The sequence below is a fragment of the Arachis hypogaea genome, chromosome 15 (genome assembly GCF_003086295.3).
Source record: "Arachis hypogaea cultivar Tifrunner chromosome 15, arahy.Tifrunner.gnm2.J5K5, whole genome shotgun sequence".
Lineage (NCBI taxonomy): Eukaryota > Viridiplantae > Streptophyta > Magnoliopsida > Fabales > Fabaceae > Arachis > Arachis hypogaea.
The window spans coordinates 7,279,316-7,301,127 of NC_092050.1; the positions used below are offsets into that span (position 1 = coordinate 7,279,316).

The following is a 21,812-nucleotide window of genomic DNA, read 5'->3' on the forward strand; positions in this document are numbered from 1 at the left end:
CCGGTTATGGTGTCTAATATTTCTTTGATTTTGTGACTAAAAGTTACACCATATTCTTTTTCTGTCATCAACGTTTATCATGAAAACGTTCCTTTCATGCCAACCAACCATGTCTATTTTAGGCTTTGTGGAGGCCTGAAAATAGAACAAGAAATTCAATCCTTCAAAGAAAGCATCTTTTGAATATGACAAAATTCATATATATCTTTTGTCCTATCACCCAGCCATAGCAAACATTGAGACGTTTCTCCAAAGCAATCAACCCAGCCAGCTAATTGGTTGATTAAGTTAAATATTGTAATAATCTCAAATCATGTTAATTAGGAGACAAATATCTAATGATGAGTGCTGCTTCTGTCAATTTAGTGTTAGTGTTATTAGTGGTGTCACTGAAAAATGGGAGAGGATGCATGATTTTATTTATTGCTCTCAAAAATAACAAGTATAGTTAGAATGTTCTAAGATCACCTTTTAAGATTATTAATTACTTTTTTTATAGAAAACATATAAAATTTAAGTTTGAATATATTTGTTATAAAATAAAAAATTTAAAACAAGAATTTAGTTTCAATCAATAATTCATGAACTTACAAATCAACAAGAATTTGGCAATCTAGTTGTTGTCTAGCATCACATGGACAGAGGATTCTCTTGCGTGTACACTAAAAAACATTTGTAACTTACTACATTTAATGCCTTTGGAATATTCATACAATTGAGAAACCAAATCATAGTCTCTTACTTTTATTTGATGATTGGGTTTTAGACCATCAACACCGACACTGCAAGGCTGTCACTTCTAGTATTATTACCCTTTCTCAAAAGCCTTTTTCTATCGCAAAGGACTAATTATTTTGCAAATAAGACCCCACCAATCTCTCTTCTCAGATTTTATATTCTAGGGTGCGGTGATCTTTTGGTCCAGTTATTTTTGAGAAGACAAAATGTCACTGTGAAAACTGAGAAGTCAGAAGTAGCTTGATTCACCTCATTTTTACAATCGCCGTATGTAAATGGCTAAATGCTCTGTCCTTTCTATACCTTGATTCATGACTTTTTCTTTTTTTTGTTTGGTTAATGATCACGATCCATTTTAAGATCGTTCAAATTTCAAAATGCATATTACTTTTGTTCTCAATAACATGACTTTTTAGATAGGTTATAAGAGATTTTTTTGTTTTTGAGTTAGATTTTAGAGTTAAATTACACTTGTTTGATTCTAATATCATATTCGAATATTTTTTATTTAATATTATTAGGATACTCATCTATACATATCACATTACAAATACACTGCAAACAATTATTCTTGATTCTAAGAAAAGGATATATTATAAGTTCTATATAATTTCTAAATAATTGATAAATGTGAGATATTACTTGAACTAATTTTTTAAGTAAACTTAGACCAAACTCAATTTTAATAATTTTTATATTTCTACTTATCACAGTAAACGAATTTTATATTGCTGTTATTACTATAATTATTAGTGGTTAAGATTTTGTTTTTATTAGTTTTTGGAAGAAAAAGAAAAAAAAACTACCAACTTCTGCCAACTCTTGTTTATAACTGTGTTTAATAGAAGTGTCTTTGTAGATGTGTCTAATAAAAATGTTATTTTTATGACTGTATCTAATAGAAGTATTTTTATAGATGTATTTTTTAGATGTGTCTCTTTATACATGTGTTTAAAATATAATAATTAATTATTATTGACAATAAGTTGGTAGATAATCTATTGGTACCTATACTTTTTCTATATTTATTAAAAATACTGAGAATATCTATCCAAATATTTCTTTTTTTTTTCTTTAAAATAAAAAACTACCTAAAAAAGATAAATAAAAGAGCACCTTTCAGCAAGATGTAATGACCCATGGCACCCCATCCATGTCCTTATGTCCAATCTATGGCTTCATTTGTTGCTAGAAATGATGCTGGTATCCTAGATTATTAATCAATCATGCTAGATAATTAATTAGGGTACTTGTCAATAACAACTAATTATTAGTTGGGTTACAAACAAGTCTAAAAAAAAAAATCTAAAACCTAATAAAAAATTCTAAAATCTAAAAAAAAAAAAATCAAACAAAAAGAAACCACCAAAATTTAATAAAAAAAATATTTAAAATAAAATAAAAAAATCTAAAATTATTGTAAAAATAATATCCAAAATTTACCAAAAAAAATTTGAAACGTAACAAAAAAAATATCTAAAATTATTATAAAAAAAATTCAAAACCTAAGAAAAAAATCCAAATTTAAACAAAATAAAAATTCTTTTAATTATAATAAAAAAATAACGCATCATTTTCGAATGTTTTTTATATTTGAATTTTGAATGTTTAAATTTTAAAAATTTCATTTTTTTTTTCTGGGAATGTACAATAAAAATTAAATAAAAGTAAACTATTAAAAAAAACCATCGTTTCGAATGTTTCTTATATATTTTTGAAATTCAAATATTTAAATTTTAGAGGTTTCAAATGTTTTTCTAAAAATATACAATTAAAAGTAAATAAAAGCAAACCAATAAAATGGAGACATTATTTTGACTAATTCTTATACCTAAGTTTTAGATTTTAAATTTTAGAGCTTTTAGATATTTTTCTGAAAATAAATTTTAAAAAATAAATAAAAACAAATAATACCTCTAGATTTCGGGTGTTTAAATTTTAAAAATTTTTGGATGTTCTTTTTCTATGAGTTTGGATGTTTTATTTTATTAAGTTTTAGACATTTTATTTTAACAATTTTAAATGTTTCTTTTTATTAGGTTTTGATGTTCTTTTTCTATATTTTAAATATTTTTTAATTAAGATTTAGATATTTTTTTAATAATTTTAAATATATTTTTATATTTTATTATGAAATTGACTAATTTATTAAAATATTGTCTAAAGATTAAAGAAGATGTTGGTTATCTAGAATTTTGCATAATTGCATTATTAATTAACTGGCTTAAACCGATTGGAAGAATGATTCTTCATTTCTTCCAATGAATACCAATGTTGAATTCAGTTTGCATTGTTGCCAGTCACCAGCTAGCTAGACAGCAATTCAACCAAGGAATTATATATTTAATTTTCAACACCCTTTACAATATATTTCTCACTTGATCATGATCAAAACATATAATCTACAACGGCATCACACAATGTAGTAGTAAACAAAAAAGAAAAGAAAAGAAAAACTAGGAAAGAAGAGTAGTCCTGTATTTTCAAGCTTCATGATATGGAGTGGCGGCGATTCTTATTTGGTTTTGTGCGACCTTTGGAGAAAGGTGCGATGCCATCAGCACGTAGAAAAGGAGAGAGTTTTCCAAGTTTCTTGGACACAGAACTTATGAACGATTTTCGAGGCAGAGGAGGCTTATCAGCGGCAGAAGAAGGCGAGGCACTTACCATAGGGCTGCTAATTCCTGATTTGATCAGTGTGGAATTCTCGATCTCTTTTAGCTTCATTTTCAGTTTCACAAGCTCTAATTTCAGGTCTTGATTTTCTCTGCGTAATGTGGAGAGTTCATTTGAAACCGGATGGTGAAATACACTGGTCTTGGATTGACCTGAAGAAGGAGATTCTCCACTCGCGCTGCTTCCATTATTCATGGCGTCACGTAGTCTTTGCTGTTCGTAGTAGAGAACTTGAACCACGGTTTGGACCGGAAGACGGTCGTTTTGAGCCGCATGCGCGCACGCCTCTCGCGATAGCTTCTGGCAATCCATCACGCCACATACTTTCTTTCTCTCCATGTCACTCAGATTAGGATGAGCCTACGAGTTTATGCACAAGGATAAATATAAAATACATAATTAAACTTATAAATTATTTTTAAGGTGTTATAATGTTTTAGAGAAAGGAATGCACCTTGAGATAGATGTCAATGGCTCTATACATGCCATCTTCTGTTGGCTTTGATTGTTCAGGAATCAATTCAGCCAGACTGGTGAACTTTGCGATCGTTAAATTTCGATCCGTTGCTATTTCAGATAGGTAGTTTTCCATCAGCTTTCCAACCCGTTCGATATCAGTTTGTGGAGGCGAAAAGTATTCAACATCTTGATTATAGACTAAATGGTTCCCAAGATGAGATTCAAGGTAATTGGTCATGATCCTCTGCACCGTATCCACATCAAACAATGTGTCCCCAGTAAATAAATAAGAAGGAATAAGAAGATCATCTAGGACAGCGTGTCCTAACTGCATGGCCATCCTCTTCTCCAAATCAAGCCTGCAAGCAACCGTCGTCTCCAGATATATCGCCGAGCGAAGCAGCATAGACAGAAAGCTTACAGACATTGCATTCTTCTCCCTTGGCAACAGGCTCACTATTGTCTCCAAAACAACCCTCTTTTCGTGCTCTTGTCGCGGCTCAATCTTCTTCCTTCCCTTTGCAAATATATCCTAAACAAGAAGGAGGAAAAAAAAAAAGATGTTAAGACTGACTGAATCTATAAGACTGCATTTGGATACACTTTTCTGAAAAAGAGCTACAGAAATTCATTTGAGGTGCCAACTCACTTGCAGTTGTGTAAAGTTGATAAACTGAGAATTGTTAGATAGTAATTTAGTTAAACATATTAGATTATCTAACGATTCTCAACTACACCTTTAAATGCAATCTAAAAAGCGTATCCACTTTGAACAGTTTCAATCATTTTAGCCTGGGGTCTCACCAAACCTCGTAGAGATTTCTGTGCATAGAGCATTAGAATGGGACCAATAGCATATTGTTTAAACCCTCTAGCCATCATTGCAGTTAGAACTCTCTGGAAGATGTCGATTCGGAGAACCGTTAAGTCTTCAGACCACCAATCAACCACTGGCCTCTGATGATGAGACACAACTCCATCAGAGCCACTGTCACTTCTTGCAGAAGAAGTGCAAAACTGGCTTTCCTTGCAGGCTATGTATGCAATGGCATCGATGCATTTACTCACCAGTTTCGCTTTCTCTGCCATTGGAAGAAGCTTCTCTGACATGTGCAATATAGACACAGCCCCTGGTATTGTCTTGAGTGCCACTTCGTTCAAGTAAGCATCAGTTCTTCCAACTAAGTTTCCAACTGCATAATCCTCTGTCATCTCGAGATACTCCGCCATGCAGCGAAGCATGGCGATGTTTTCCACAGTTATCTCGAAGTTTATACCGTAACAGAATTTGGCTGCCAGTTCGAATCCTTCTGCTCCTCCAGGAACATCAGAGAGTTCAATCAAGGACACATCAGCATCGTTGGATTCTGAGACCAGTTTCCTAATATATCCACACTTGGAGACTAATGGAAACTGCAATTACAGTATGTAATATATGTTAAAGAATGATTCAACCTTAATTGATGATCAAAATAACAATTCTATGCATAGTATTGCTTCCTAATTTAAGTTCTATAATTCTATTATTAGACATGAAGCACAAAAGTTGAATATGAAATTGTTATTATTCTATTATGTTTGAATCGGTTCACTACCTTATGTAAGGAAAATGAAGCTTCTCCAACTTGAACAATAACATCACTTGGAATCTCCTGAGAAAAAATCCTGTAATTTAAGTACTAAGTAATTAATCTCATTGGTTTTTGGTTCTTGTATCAAAGAAAGAAAACGTAAGCATATCGATATGAAAGAATACCATTCACTCGTTCTCTTCATGGCACTGGAAAGAAGCTCCTTCTTCTTCAGGGACAAGTCAGGAGTAGTAGCAGCAGCAACAGAAGCTATATTATTCTCTTGACCACGATCCACCATGGCAGTTACAGATTCCTAGCTCACAATAGTTTCATCAATCTTAAGAAGAAAAGAAAAGGATTGAGTCAGTGGTGGTATTATAGGCTCAAAGCTCATCTTTTATATTTATAGATTCCCTCTACATTTTCTTCATGGCAAGGGGAATAGAAGTACTTTTTATCCCTTCAAAATTGGAATTTGAAACTCTTTTTTTATATATACCAATTTTCTTTTTTCTTCTTGCTTTTGAAATAAGAAGTTGAAGCTGAAATGAACCAACATGCGGGAAAATAAAGACCAACGAGGATAGAGTTGGAACCTGAACCTCAAATGAGTTTCCGAGCAACGGTAATCAAACAAATCATCTGCCATGTGAATTTACCAAAACAAAGGTTTTAATGTCAAGAAGAAACACAGCTGAGTGCCTGAATTAGAGGGTATAAGAAGGAATATATGAGTGGCATTATCGAAATTTTAAGATGTGAGGAGGGGCAAAATGGAAGCAGAAATGGTGTGTGGTGTGTGGAAAGGATGAGATGGTTGCATGTTGATTGGCGTCTCTGGCGTTTGTATCAACGTGAGAAGTTTGAAATTCTTTTCTCATGTTCCCATCCACAACTATAGAAGAGAGTGTTCCTGGCCCATTTTTGGTAATTTGTTCCGCACCATACATACATTGAATAATAATTTGAATTTTTATTTTAATTTATTTTAACTTTTTTTCCCCGGGTTTAACTTAGTGACAATTAAATTCATATTTTGGAAATGAGAAATTAATAACGTTAAGTTAAACCATTGAAAACTGAAAAGTTGCCACTGGGTTCAGGTTGGTTAAAAATTATGCATTATTGATCTACCAGACTAACATGTGAATAGGACCACAGGAAAATTCATATATAGGGGGCAATAATGAATGTATTTGATGACCACTCAGGTAATTTTTATTCGAAGACGATAAATAAAAATTATTATTTTTACATAATAATTTCATGTAAGTAGTCACTATGGATATTACATTACTTAGCAAAGACTAGAAGCTCAAAATATCTTAATTGGATACTACTAGCTATCTATAACATTTGTTATTGGACAAAGGTAGACGATACTACAGCATTCGTGATTGATTTAAGTATATCGTTGTTTATATTCTTTAAGCAAAATTTCAAGTTGGAATTTTATTTCAGAATAAGAAAAAAATTATCCCTGACTTAGCTCGATTTAAACAATTCGCTATTAATATGTAATCATGGCAACCAAAAATAGATTCATACAAGTGGTTTTAATCAAAATCATGGGATACGTTTGCTGTTTTTACTATTTTTTTCATGGGGAGCATAGTAGTAAGCAACTTAATTTTATTTTAAGCTATGAAACACAGATATTTGCTGAATTATTGTGTCTATGCGTGATATATTTTGGCCATGACATTTATCTATCTTTATTAAAATATATATTTTTTGTATTCAATAATATCTTAATAAAAAATAAATTTTTTGTTGAATATATTTAAACACACTTAAATATTATTATTTGCTAACATGTCTAACTTTATTTTTAATATGTATTTCTTAAATAAATTAAAAAATAATATATATTATTATTTATTAAAATAAAAATTTATTTTAAATATTTTATGTAATTAAAAAAGAATTTAATTTTGATGTTATTTTACACGTGTATCCAATTACGTAACATTACATCAGTAAAAATAAATACTTTTTACATTGATTGCGTGAATTGTCATCTAAACAAATTCTTAAACTCTTAAAAAAATATTAAATACAATTAAAAATTAATTTATACTTTAATATTAATAGAATATCAAAATATCACAATTTATCTAAAAAATACTTTATATTTTATATATATTTATATATATACTCTGTTTCGATGTCTTATAAAAATTTAAAATTCGTACGTTCAAGTTATCCATGGATCATAGATTGTAAGAAATTATCTGGAATAATATTAAATGAATTGTCACATAGGTCATAACGGCATAGCAATCAGCAATGGAAGATTACTATTCAATCCCCCATAATCACTACTCTGCATGATAGAAGCAGGACAGCTTCTTTAATTGATGAACTCATCACCGTGGTATGTATGTAGTACAGCAGCAGATAGTCTATGCAATAATTTGTGCACCCAGCAGTGTATTAATGATAGATTAGCACCCGTACAAATCAGATACAGTTTTTAGTTTGGTGTTTTCACATCATGCCACCCTATAAAGGGTCCCCTTCATATAATGCATATCGACTAATCATCATCAAAATAATGATTCAAATCAATTTGCATTAGATTGTTGGTTTCTCCAACTGAGATATGTTACTCTGGATTATTGGATTTAGACCCCAAATAATGCAGAGCACATACATTAGTCTTATATGGGTCATGGCCACTTGGCCATTCATCAATATTTGAGGCTGCTCTAGTATGTAGTTTTCATTTTCAATCAACTATTTCCCCAACATAATCAGAACCAAAGCATTTATGATCAAAATGCACGGCCTAAAGGTGATCATGTATATATGTTGAATTGCTTACATGTTATGAATAGATTCAAACTCACTTCTCACACACACATATCCAAATTATAAAATTATGGTTTTGTTGCCGATCAGTCATTGCCTAAGAAACTGTAGCGATAATATGTAAAGAGAAATATTAGGGATAAATTTTTTTTTATCAATATTAGCTAAAATTTTTAGCCAACATCTTACTTTTATATTATTATTAGGAGTTAGGATTAGTGTTGAAGATTTTAAATTGGAGAGTGTAGAATATTAGTCAAGTATTGTCAAAAAATGATCAATTTTATTGGTCATGTAGCATTGTTTACATGTAAATATCGTTTGGGAAATGCTCTCATAAAAATGCGTAAAACGTCTTTTTGTAAAGACATTTATGTGTCGCATTATTATTGGACGTATTAATGAACTGATTATTTTTTAATTTCTTAACAAATTAGAATAAAATTGATTTTTTATAACAATAAACCCAAATTTTTTTAGGAATTTAATTGTATTTTTAAATTTTTAGGGATTTAAATATCCGAAAAATAAAAAGTCAGGGATATAATTGTCTTTTTATCAAAAAATTTAAAGATATTTAGTTTAGATGGTATAATTCGATCGGATCAAATCGGGTCTAATAATTATAATGCAAACAATTGGGTTTATTATTATTGTTATAATAAATCGATTTTGTTCTGATTTATTAATAAACCGATTTTGTTCTGATTTATTAAAAAATAAATTATTAACCAGTTTAATAAAGATATCCAATAATAACATAACATGTGTGAATGTCTTTAAAAAAGGACATTTTAATGTCTTTATTAAAGTGGTCCATATCATTTAACCTTACTATTTAGAATATTAAAAAAATGTATACATTGATTCATCGGTAAAAACTTTTACTTTATTTATTTTTACTCGAAACTTAACATGTATACCTTTGGTGATATGAATAATTCTGCATATAATAAGGGAGAGAACTTTCATAGATAAGGACCCGTGAGCAGGAATAGTCTTGTGGAATTATATGCGTGCAATGCTTGAAGTTGGGATGCATGCTTACCCTAGCTAGCTAGCTGAGATTAGATAGATCACTTCCTTCAATAACGCTCTTTAATCTGTCCGAGTGTGAAGCTAGGGATATTACAAGACAAAAGAAAAAAAAAAGGTCAATGGGACAATGATGTAGCCTGTCTCCTCCAATTTGCCTTTAATTTGTTAGTTCTTAATCACTGTTTTCAGGGCAAATTGCTTGAAAATCTCTCCCCAAGGAATGTAAGAAAATGTTCACGGGGCCATGACAAGATGAAATAGCTCTAGGCACGTGGTATATGTTGACTGTTGAGCAAATTGTTTAACTTGTACCACTAAATCAGAATACAGCAGATCACAGAAGAGAAATTGTATTCTTGAAATGACATATGTTATATCATTCAATTATTAGGTTTATTTGATTTTCTTTGTTGAAGATCATACATTCCTTAGACCAAGCCCAATGAAGTGCCTGCATAAAAACAAGGGAGGACATTTCACCCCAAAATGAAAATTAGGAATTTCCATTAGCCTATACAAGTTCTTCATGTATATGGTGAATTTATTATAAATATGAAAGAAACGACGTCGTGCAATTGGTGTAACCACTTTTATGTAATATAAGAATAAGAGAAAATGATAGTACTCTTCTCTATAAGATGTCTAAATAATATTTAAAATGGAGTGTTACATTTTATAAACAGAGGGGAGTCTCATTTTTATAAGATCAAATAGAATCATTTTTGTTTTGAGTTAAATTTTTTAGATCATGAATATATATTTTTTTATATTAATTTTTAGAGCACTACTACGATTTTTTCTGTAAGTAAATAGTGCAATTTAGCTTTGGATTACAGTTCAAAATAGTTTATTTTTAGAGTGAAGGTTAGTTAAGAGTTATAGTAGTTGTTAAAGAGGGGCTATAGGTCACCATGCAAGCGCCAAGCTAGCTTGAGAGTTGAGAGGCAGAGATCCATGCATTAGCATTGCCCTTTGGCATGACCATCATCAACCATCAAGGCTAGCATTATTAGTTATGTGTATTATGGATGCCATGCATGCATGGGCGAACATGATACGCATCGACGACAAAGATCTCATGTAAAAATGATAAGGATCGGGTTTGGCTTTGCTGGCCAAAACGTGTGATTCGTGAAGGAGATTAGATTACGCTGGAGCCTCTTCTAGATTGGTGTCTTGTGTTTGGCACTCTCCTCGTCCTGACTTAGACGATCACATCGTGTTTTTTTAATTACTCTAAATAGCTTAAGAGAAATTCTCCGCTTACAAGCATTTTCTCATACAAGTCATACAAATTATTTATTTCTTTTTTTTCCTTTCTTCATGCTTCCTCTTTTTCTTTTCCTTCTTTTTCTTTTTTCGTGCCTCTTCTTCTTTTTCTTCTTCTTTATTTTTGAAGTGTTTCATCTTCTTCCTCGTGTTTCTTCTCTTTCTTCTTTTGATTTTGCAACATTATGTATTTTTTTTCTTTGTTTGATTTTTTCCTCCAAAAAAGAATGATGAGAATATGAAATAAGAAAATGAAGAAGAAAAAGCAGCAGAAGATGAGGAGGAGAAAGAGGAAGAGTTCTGAATTATGCATAAGGTGTACTTCAACGAATTTTGGGTGTATTTTTAAAATCATTTGGGTGTATTTCTGTAATCCTTTGGGTGTATTTTTATAATCGTTTGGGTGAATTCCTGTAACCGTTTGGGTGTATTTCTGTAATCGGTTGGGTGTATTTCTGTAATCGTTTGAGTGTATTTCTGAAGTTCCATTATCTTCAAAACGATTTCAAAGCTTGATTTCACAAACAATGAAAATCGAAAAAAAACGAAACAAGAATACCAATGATAAACGCAGATAAAACAACGAATGAAAAGGCAAAAAGAGAACGCACGAAGGAGATCAAATTTGGCAAGAAACTCGTTTTCATGGAGGAAGAAGAAGGAGAAGAAGAAGAAGAAGGAAGAAGAGGAGGAGAAGGAGGAACGCGAAGCACGCCATAAAAATCGTATATGGGTCAGTGTACTTTTTGTTAAGTTTCTCCCAACTTGTATGACTTGTAAATCAAATAACTTGTATGTGTAGCTCTCCTCATAGTTTAATTGATCTACACGAATTTCTTCTTTCTTTTATACCACAAAGAAACTCATTCCTGATTCCACCCATCTGAGTATTAGTAAACTTTTAATTTAATAAACATATCTACTTATCTAGCATATTACATGTACAAAAAAAATTTAGTTATTATTTATATAAAATATATAAATTAAAATATAAAATATATATTAAAAATAATTTTAATAGCATATGTATTTATTGAATACATAGTAATTAATTTAAAGACTAAATTTTTTTTGTGCATATAATATTTTTATAAACAGAATTTTAAGTAAGTGAAATACCAATCAACTTATTAAAATTAGAATTTATTTAACATGTACTTGCGCTCTAATAAAGACACGTATTAAAGTTATGATTAATATTTTTTTTACAAAAGACACGTATTTATTTAAGTATATTTTTTATCTTTAAAATTTGTCAAAAATTTTAAAAATATTTATAAATTTTATTTTAATTTATTTCAATTTTGTTCTTGAAAATTTTTATTTGCATACTTTCATGTCATTTACATTTTTTTGTTGATTATCTCTCCTTAATGTTTATCTAACTAGGCTAATTAATCAACTATGGCTTGCTTAATCCGTTAATCTCTGTAGAATTCGACCTCACTCTTGTAAATTATTACTTGACGACAATTCGATATACTTGCCGAAAGAATTTTTGTAGTGATACATTAATTCCATGATCACTCCATTACTCTCTTTCCTTTTCTTTCCTTTTGTTTTTCTGCTGCTGTTGCTGTGCTAATGTGTATATAGGAAAAGGAGATGGCGGTGGGTGAGTGGCGGTAAAGATTAAGGTTTTGTGCGTGTGTTTTAGGGATTTAGAGTATTGATTTGGAAATTAGGGTTTATGTAGAGTATTAATTAAAAATTAAATTTAATCCAATAATAATATCTATAAAAATACTATTTAATTATTAACCTAAAATTTATTTTCAAATAAATATTATAATTCCATAATTAAAGATAATAAAAATTAATTTTTTTTATAATCATAAAATAAAATTAAAAATCTAATTATTCAACTTAAGGCATATAAATTTCTTATTATTATTCAATTACTAAAGTTTTAAATTATAAATAAAAATTGCTTAATTTATATTAAAATTATTTTAAAAATCCGGAGTCTTACATTAAAAATTATAAAAAAATCATAAACAAAATCTACTAGTATCTATCGCGGTTTAGGAAAGAATGAGAATATGTAGAAATCGCAAAAAAAAAAAAAAAAGCGATTTATCTGGGAGGTGCTATAAAAATTGCGATAACTGGCCACAGATTATTCATTTAGGGCATTTTCAATTTTGATTTGAAGAGTTTTTCACGAATCACGCACGAGTGTGATCATAAAAGAAGAATATCGTGTCTACTGACTAGATGGTGTTGCGTACGTTGCAAAAAGTATGAATGAAGAGATTAGTACAAAAATTTGTTCATTGTTAGATTTAAAGAGAAATAGTGTTATTATTGATTAGAAATAGATTTGATTCATACAACTCATAGTAGTGTGTTATTGTTTGTTAAACATGCTACTTTTATTGTCTATTGGTTTGATTCATATAATTTAAAGCAGAATAGTGATGTTATTGATGTATTTATTAGTTGATTATATTATTGTTATTAGAATTTGAGTATTGTTAGGGAATCAAAAGGGTATTAGCCAAAAACCAGCCAAATACGTTTGGGTGAATCCAAAATCTCTACGAGTTAATATATATGGATGTTTCTTCTACTAAGTATCAGAATGTTTCTTTTTCATACTAAATGGATGTTCTTTTATATATTTTTCAAATTTTTTTGTATTACAAATGTGAATGTTTCTATTGATATTCAATTATTTTTGCTAAAATATAACTGGATATTTCTTTTGTTAAGTATTAGGATTTTTTTTCATATTAAATGAATATTTTTTTATATATTTTTGTGTATTAGGGAATTGTATTATTGCCTCTGATATCTGGTTGCTGTATGTCTCAGCTTCTGTATATAAATCATAGTATTCTTCAATGGTTGGTTCGCCCTTTATACATCTGAATTGGGAGAGGGGAAAAGCCAAGTATCAGAAATCACAGAAAAATGAAATAAGCAACATTCTAGGGGAAAAATCTGACAGCTGATAACTGGTCATCAATGTGAATATTTAAAAATCAATCAGGACACCTAATAACAAATATCATCAAAGGGAACCCCACCCATCTGAGGTGAGAAAGGAATAGGATCATATGCATGCAGATAGATGAATGAAAACTCCCCTGAACTTATGTACAATTACACACACACACACACACAATATCCTCACCTACCATGAGATGCAGTTAAGTATACGAGTATAAATTATGATGGCCAAAAGGGATCATATGCACACAACAGTTCCTCCGTCGCCTCCTTCCTCCACGCCCGCCACCACCTCCATGGCTTCTCAGGCTGTCCCCCCGCCCTCGAAATTGCCGCCGTCTTAGGGATCGAGCTCAAGTTCAACTCCAACTGCAACGGCGGTTCCGGTAACACATCTGGTTCACGAAAGGGAAGCGGTTCTTGTCGACGGTGGCAAATCCAACGAGCCAGATGTCGGTGATAGAAGAGGAGTGGGTCGCGGTGGGAGGCAGAGAGGGCCTGACGGTGAGAGAGAGGGGTCTGTGTGTGTGTGATTGTTGGAGGTGGGTAGGTTAATGTGAGAGAGAAGAGGAAGGTTTTTATAGATTTTAGTTAGGTTTACCAAATCAATTTTAATTTTTTTAAATTTTGAATTTAAAAACTTTAAAATTAATTAATTAATAATACAAATTAATGTGGTTTTGTTTAGTTTTTGACTGGTAACCTCTTGGTTCCATATACTTTTCCTTAGAATTTTCATTAAAGTATGACTAAGGTCAGTTTTTAATTTTGTGATGCAGTTAACTTGGTGTATATAAAGTATTATGAGGCAACAAAATATGCCTCTTCAAACTTTGGTCATCTCATACTTGAAAACCGTCAGGTTATACCACCTAGCGAGGTTGAATGAACCTTTGATCAGTGCATTCATCGAGCGGTGGCATCTTGAAACGCACACCTTTCGTATGTCATTTGAAAAATGCAGATCACACTACAAGACGTTGTGTACCAATTGGTGTTCTCTATTGATGGTGAGGTGGTTAGCGGGTGTCTCACTGATTTCTCACAGTTTATTCCTGACGAGAAGCCAGCGTGAAAATGATTTGAGAAGCTATTGGGTGAGCTTCTGCTGCCATAAAATGTATAGCAAATGACAGTCTACTTCATGTGGTTTCATGACCAGTTTAAGGTGCTCTCAACCGATGCGAGTAAGGAGACAATGCGTATATATGCTTGGGCCTATATTATGATGTTGTTCTCCACTCAGCTATTCAGTGACAAGAATGAAAATTGAATTCACCTTCAGTAGTTATCGTTTGTGGCAAAGTTAGATGAATTGAGAAGTATAGATGAGGTTGAATTGCTCTGAGATAGTTGTATAGATGCACGTGTCGAATGGCCAATAGAAATATGACAAACCTGGCTCAGCTGCTTTAGTTACTACAGTCGCAAATTTCTGGCAATTATTCACACTAAGACCATATAGCTTCATTACATTTTCTTTTTCGTTGACATCCAAAAATGATTCAGTGTTTTTTATGTCGAAGATATTTATATAAATAACTTAGTGTATCTATATGTTGAATTATAGCAGTTTATGCTTTCATTCATTCTTCACATAAATTGTGAGATCTAATACTATTAGTAATTTATTTTACATATACACATAGTTTAAGCTATAGTTCAAATGGCATAATTTTTTATCTTTGCCTAGAAATTTCGAGTTTGAACTCACTCCTAACTTTAGGAAAAAAAAAAGTTTAAACCTTCTCGTAAATTCATATAAAATCTAAGTGAAAACAACCGAGTTTGAGCAAAAAGTTGAATAGAGACAAATTTAATTAATGTTAAAAAATTTGAGAGAATAACTTAACGGCTAATTTTTTTATTGTTCTTGCCTGAGTAGGTGGAGGTATAACTCGGTTCTTGACGGAGGTCGGTGATCCTTCCCTACGGAATGTGGTATACGTCGGTTGACCAGAAACTAGAGAGTGGGTACCTGCAAAGGCACTCCGATGCTTAAGTTAGCAAGAGGATGTATATGTGAAAGCTATTTTTCATGAAAAGATGATCCTACCTTCAATTGTTTTCTCGTCTCTTTTATACCTGTGCGGACGAGGTTTGATCGTTCCCTTTCTTAATTGTAACGCCTGAGAAGAGGATTGATTGCATATCCGACGTTATCAATTAGGAGCTAATGCTGTTTATTAGAAAAGGTCGGTTATGATTGAGGACCATACGTTTCCGAGCTATAACTCATAACCGATGTTAACTGGTCATATCACAGCCCCAAGCTTGGCCTGACTTAAAAGAGACAATTTAAGCTTTTAAATGGTCATTAACGAGTTATAGTTTAGCATATGGAGCCCCCAGATTAACGTGGCTCATTTAAGTCTATCTGTAATATATGAAAAGGCATAGAAGATGGAAGGTTAGTAGGAATTAATGCTTCTATTTTTTCATGGCACGGTTTATTTTATTATTTTAATAGCAGTGCGCTATTTCCAATGTACTTCACCAACCGTTGAAAGTGGTGTATTGTTAATGGTGGAGATTGGTTCACGGAACTGAAAAGTTAGATTAAATGGATGGCAAGTAATCTTTGCAATTTTATTTCATTGGACTGGGAGATATCAACAGAAGCTCTTAAGGAGAATGAGTACTAGAGGTTAGTGAAACTCCCCTCTTTTCTTACTATCAGAAGTAGCTTTCTTTCTTTTGTTTGCAAAAATGAGTGAGAAAAAGAAGAAAGCGTTACCTAAGGTGGAGGACAATGAGTTTTATGACTGGATGGATAGTGACGTTCAGATACGGGCTTCGCTATTCTCAGATAGAGATAGTGTGAGTAGAGTCAGTTTATCCAGGATAGTGAAACCAGGGCTTCGTCTGGAGTTGTTGCCATGCAACTGGTCCGATCGAGTTTTCTATAGAAGGAAAGATTTCGAGTTTTGAGTGTGATGTAATGACACAGATGAACTGTGCCTCCTCTCAGATTCACCCTAATGGCTGGGCATTTATTAAATGTTTTCAAATTCTGATGGAATTCCTCGAAGTGGAAGCAGACCTGGAATTGTTCTTTTCACTATTTTAGGCCAAGGGGGTGTGGAAAGGGCTGTGGATAAATTTGAATAGCACTCCAGGTTTTTCTATTTTTAAACTCTATAAGTCGTCCTTCAAAGATTTTAAAGAAATGTTTTTAAAAGTAAAGTCGGTAGATGAGGAGTTCCCATTTTATCTTGATGAAAACTTAGGGGAGAAATTTCCCATGTACTGGTGTTGTCAACCACAGCATATACTAGGCCCTGAACTTATCACCGGCCAGAATGAATGCATAATATCCTTTTTTTATTGAAATAGTGGATAAGGGTTGTTTAGTGTCTGTGTTTGACTTACTCCCTTGGGAAGATAATAGATCGACTGTGTTGGACTATCTAGGTGAGGAAATTTGTGAAATGTAGGTATTTTCTGGGATGCTAGGCATGTTTGATAATCATTTTTATATATATATATATATATATATATATATATATATGTATGTATTTATATTTTTTTTCAGCTGGGAAGTATCCTGGAGTATCAGCTTCGAGCTTAAGATCTCGGTTCAAGGCGAAGAACTTTGAAGGTTCTTCTTCTAACCCTTAAAAGGTGGATGGTGGGGCCGAGGTTAACCAACCTCCAAGAAAAAAAGGAATTGTGTTTAAAAAGAGAAAATCAGATTTGATTGGGTTGGATGGTGAACGAAGTAAGGAGGAAATGTTGCTGTTAGAGGATTTGTCGAGTTTTACCTTGAAGCAGGAAAAGTTGCATGCTTTTGATAATGAAGGAGAGAGTTCCTCTGTTTGGTGTCCGAAGTTTCCATTTAATGTTGTTGCTGATGAGGTCGTTCAATCATCGACAGATGTATCTCTGGTGGAAGAGGTCGGGGATATAGGAGTCGACCAATTTCTTCAGGTGAGTTCTTTCCGATTTATGTGGTTTTATGTCAAGAATTGATACTGATTTAAGTACTGGCTCTTAAATAACAGGTACTAGGTTTCCGACTTGCCAACATTGGTCGTAGCCAAGAGAAGAAACATAAAAAGGTCTCACATGATGCGTCTGCAACTATGACGTTAAAGGAGGAGCTTATATTAAAGGAAAAGGCCTTGTCTGACCTGAAAGAGAGATTTGCTGAAGTTGAAGGTGAACTGAAGGTGGAAAAGGAAGGTCGAGCAAAGACTGTTGAATTGTTGGCGAAGAAGGAAGATGAACTTGTCGGTTTAAGTAACCGAGTTATTGAACTGACTTGAAAAATAAAAGAAATGGAGAATACCAAAGAGGGTGACATTCTGGATGCGTTTGCAGAGGAGTTCGAGCGAGCTGTTAACCAGGCAAAGTTTCTTGTACCTGATGGGGATTTTTCTACTATGGATCCTGGTAAAATAATCCGTGATGGTGAGCTTGTTGATGATGAAGAAGCTGCCGAGGAAGGCGATGACAACTTAGCTGATTAGTTTTTTACTTTTTGCTTTTCTGTTTATTATTTTGACTTATGTTTTTGGAGGACTTTTCCTTGCCTCTGACTTTTGGGACAAAAACTTTTCTGGCAGTAACTTACGAATTGGAAACTTTGGTTATGTTTTTGTGATGACTGCTAAATTTTTGTTATGATCTTGTCTGGTTTTTGCGCTGGTTATCCTTGTGAGGATATTGTGTGTGTATTTTTCTGTTTTAAGCATTTAGTTTTGCTTAAGTGTTGCGCATTCGTGTTTGAATAATGCGACTTTGATATTTGATCGGCAACCCTTTTGTAAAAGGATATTGTAGTCTGATAATTCGGTAATAGCTTTTAATTTGAAAGAAGTACGTGAAAAATTTCATAAAAGATATTGGAAATTACTTATAAATAGTACCTTGACATCTTTTATGTCGGTAAGCTAGCCTCATTAAAACCTTCTTGAGCAAAACCTCTTTTGGGAAAAATTCCAAGATAGGAAAAAGAGTACTAGCATGTTGTTGTTCTTAACTGTAGTATTGCTTTAGTGAGTGTACATTTCATGTGTTGGAAATTTTGTTGCCATCTAAATGCTCTAGCTTGTAGGCGCCTCTTCCGACGACTTCACATATTCGGTACGGACCATCCCAAGTTGTTGCGAGCTTGCCGTGGGTGGAAGGTCGGCGAGCTTGTTCTGTTTTCCTTAATACTAAGTCACCGATGTTAAATCCTCTGGGAATTACTTTTCTTGCATATCGTCGGGCAAGTTGCTGTTGTAAGGCTCGGTGCCGAACAGCTGCTATATCTCGTATTTCTTCGACTAGGTCAAGTTCGGCTGATCGAGCTTGGTCATGATCTGTAGCTTGCGTTTGCATTGAGCTTTGTGACACCTCCATAGGAATCATCGCCTCGGAGCCATACACCATTGTGTTGTGGTATGCCAAATCTACAGATGATATATCTCCAAACAAAATTTATCATTTGTGATGATATTATTTTTGCCAAAGGTTGGGCTTCGATCCACTTAGAGAAGTAATCAATTGCTACTACCAAATATTTTACCTGCCTTGAGGCGGTGGGGAAGGGGCCGAGGATGTCAATGCCCCACCTATTGAAAGGCCAGCTTACCACTGAATGATGAAGGTGTTCTGCAGGTAGGTTAATAATCGGTGCGTGCTTTTGGCACTTGTCACAGGTCTTGACCTTCTTTCTGCTGTCTTCCGACAATGTGGGCCAATAAAACCCTGCTCGTAAGACCTTTTGTGCCAAGCTTTGAGCTCCAGAATGTATCCCACATATTTCTTCATGGGCTTCGGATAAAACAAGATCGGCTTCAGCCCTGTCCAAGCATTTCAAGAGAGGTCGAGAATAACTTCGCCTATACAAAACGTTATTTAGCAATGTAAAGAAAGATGCTTGTCTTCTAAACTTTTTCTTGTCTTGAATTTCGTCAGGAATAGAACCATGGCGGAGGTACTGAATATAAGAATGTTTCCAACTGTCTTTATTTAAAATGTTCAGAATGTGCAACATATCAATGCTCGGTTTATCTAGAGTTGATTGCAATAGCGTGGCAGTGTGTGCCTGTGTAGTTGCCAGTTTTGATAAAACATTTGCTCTATGATTTTGTTTCCTAGGTATATGGAGAATTTTAATTTTTGGAAAATGTGCTAGTAATTGTTGCACAACGTCTAAATATTTGAATAGAGTCTAATCTTTTGTCTGGAAACTTTGATTTACTTGCTGAATAACCAATAAAGAATCACAATATACTTTTAAATTGGTAATATGTAAATCGGCTGCTAACCTGAGACCAGCTATGAGGGCTTCGTATTCCGCTTGGTTATTACTGACTTTGAAAGAGAAACGGAGGGAGTGTTCTAGAGTTATGCCGTCCGAGCTTTCCAATAGTATGCCTGCTCCAGATCCTTGAGGGTTTGAGGCACCATCCATGAACAAGGTTCATGTCTGGCTTTCCTGTTCCGAGTATGAGCCTGTTAATTCAGCTACAAAATCGGCTAACCATTGTGATTTGACAGATCCTCAAGGCTGATATAGGATGTCAAATTCAGAGAGTTCAACGGACCACTTAATTAGTCGTCCTGCCAACTCAGGTTTACAGAGTATCTGACGAAGTAGATGATCGGTTCTGACGATTATTGTGTGGCTTTGGAAATAAGGTCGGAGCCGTCTTAGGGAGAAGACTAGCGCCAAGGCGAGCTTTTCAAGTCTTGGGTAGCGAAGTTCTGCATTTTGTAATGACTTGCTCACAAAATAGACTGACTGTTGAAGCTTGTCGTCTTCTGCAATGAGAACAGAGCTAATTGCTACATCAGTGATAGATAAGTACAAATATAATGGTTGGCCGAGCTTAGGCTTCTGTAAAATAGGTGGCTTTGAAAGGAGTTGCTTTAAATTGGCGAACGCTGTTTCACAATCCTCATTCCAAGTAAATATATTTTTGTCCTTCTTCAGGCATTGGAAAAAGTTGTGTGACTTAGATGCTAAGCACGGGAGGAATCTGGACAGGGCGGCTAATCTGCCTGTTAAACGTTGGACTTCCTTTATAGTCGTCGGACTGTGCATGTCAAGTATTGCTTGGCATTTTTCTGGATTTGCTTCAATACCTCGGCTTGTCAAAATGAATCCGAGGAATTTTCCCCCGCGAACGCCGAACGCACACTTTTCGGGATTCAGCCTCATGTTGTACTTCCTTATCTGGGCAAATATCTCATGGAGGTCTTGTATGTGAGGGTGGCCGACCTTTGTTTTCACGACCATGTCGTCGACATATACTTCGATGTTCTGGCCTATTTGTTCCTCGAAGATCTTGTTCATGAGTTGTTGGTAAGTTGCATCTGCATTCTTTAATCCGAAAGGCATAACATTATAGCAGTAATTACCATATTCAGTTATAAAGGCTGTTTTTTCTTGGTCTGATGGATGCATAAGGATCTGGTTGTAACTAGAGTATGCATCCATAAAACTCAAAGTGCCATAGCCACAAGAATTATCAACTAAGGTGTCAATGTTGGGTAAAGGATAAGCATCTTTAGGGCAGGCCTTATTTAAATCAGTGAAGTCGACGCACATGCACCATTTACCGTTATTCTTTTTTACCATCACGACGTTGGCCAACCATGTTGTGAAGCAGATTTCTCGGATGAACTCGGCGTCGATGAGCTTTTTAACCTCTGCCACGGAGGCTAATTGCTTCTCGGTTTCGAGGTTCCTTTTCTTCTGGGAGATTGGTCGGGCTGTTGGACTGATTGCTAATTTATGTGTAATCACAGATGGATCTATGCTTGGCATGTCCCCCGAAGTCCAAGCAAATAGGTCGGCGTTCTGGCGTAAGCAACTGATCAGCTTTTGTTTTTCCTCATTGTTGATGGATGTTCCTATAAAGGTGAACTTGGTTGGATCCTCGGTGAGGATAACTTTCGTCAGATCTTCATTTGGTGTAGGGCGATCTTCAAAGTCGGCCCTTGGGTCAAGCTCGGTTAGCATTGGCTGTCCAAATTGTATTGAATTGACACGCGCTTGACTGCTTCTTTTAATTGGCTTTAGACTGATATTGTAGCATTGCCGAGCTTCATGTAGATCACCATGGACGGTTGCAACTATGTTGTCCTGTACAGGAAACTTGATACAAAGATGAAAAGTGAAAACAATAGCAGCGAATCTATTTAAAAAAGGTCTTCCCAATATAAGATTATAAGGACTAAAACAATCGACCACAAGATATTGTATATCTTGTGTCTTAGATAATGGTTGCTCACCGAGTGTGGTTTGTAACCACACCGAGCCTAGCACAGGAACTCGTTCCCCTGAAATTC

The 21,812-nt window shown here is 33.7% G+C and overlaps 1 protein-coding gene across 3 annotated transcripts; it reads right to left on the minus strand.

Moving 5' to 3' along the window:
* Positions 1–3,060: 3,060 nt before the first annotated feature.
* LOC112748400 (BTB/POZ domain-containing protein SR1IP1) lies at positions 3,061–6,402 on the minus strand. Of its 3 annotated transcripts, none has more exons than XM_025796628.3 (6): positions 6,050–6,402; positions 5,630–5,784; positions 5,469–5,538; positions 4,678–5,286; positions 3,869–4,405; positions 3,061–3,774 (listed from the first exon to the last, which is right to left on the minus strand). In XM_025796628.3, exons 2-6 carry the CDS (start codon positions 5,743–5,745, stop codon positions 3,229–3,231), a joined length of 1,878 nt encoding a protein of 625 aa, XP_025652413.1. In that variant the 5' UTR covers positions 5,746–5,784; positions 6,050–6,402; the 3' UTR covers positions 3,061–3,228. The 3 variants fall into 3 exon arrangements, with proteins under 3 accessions (XP_025652413.1, XP_025652414.1, XP_025652415.1); XM_025796629.3 differs by having other exon boundaries at positions 6,044–6,391; XM_025796630.3 differs by having other exon boundaries at positions 5,947–6,142.
* Positions 6,403–21,812: the final 15,410 nt, after the last annotated feature.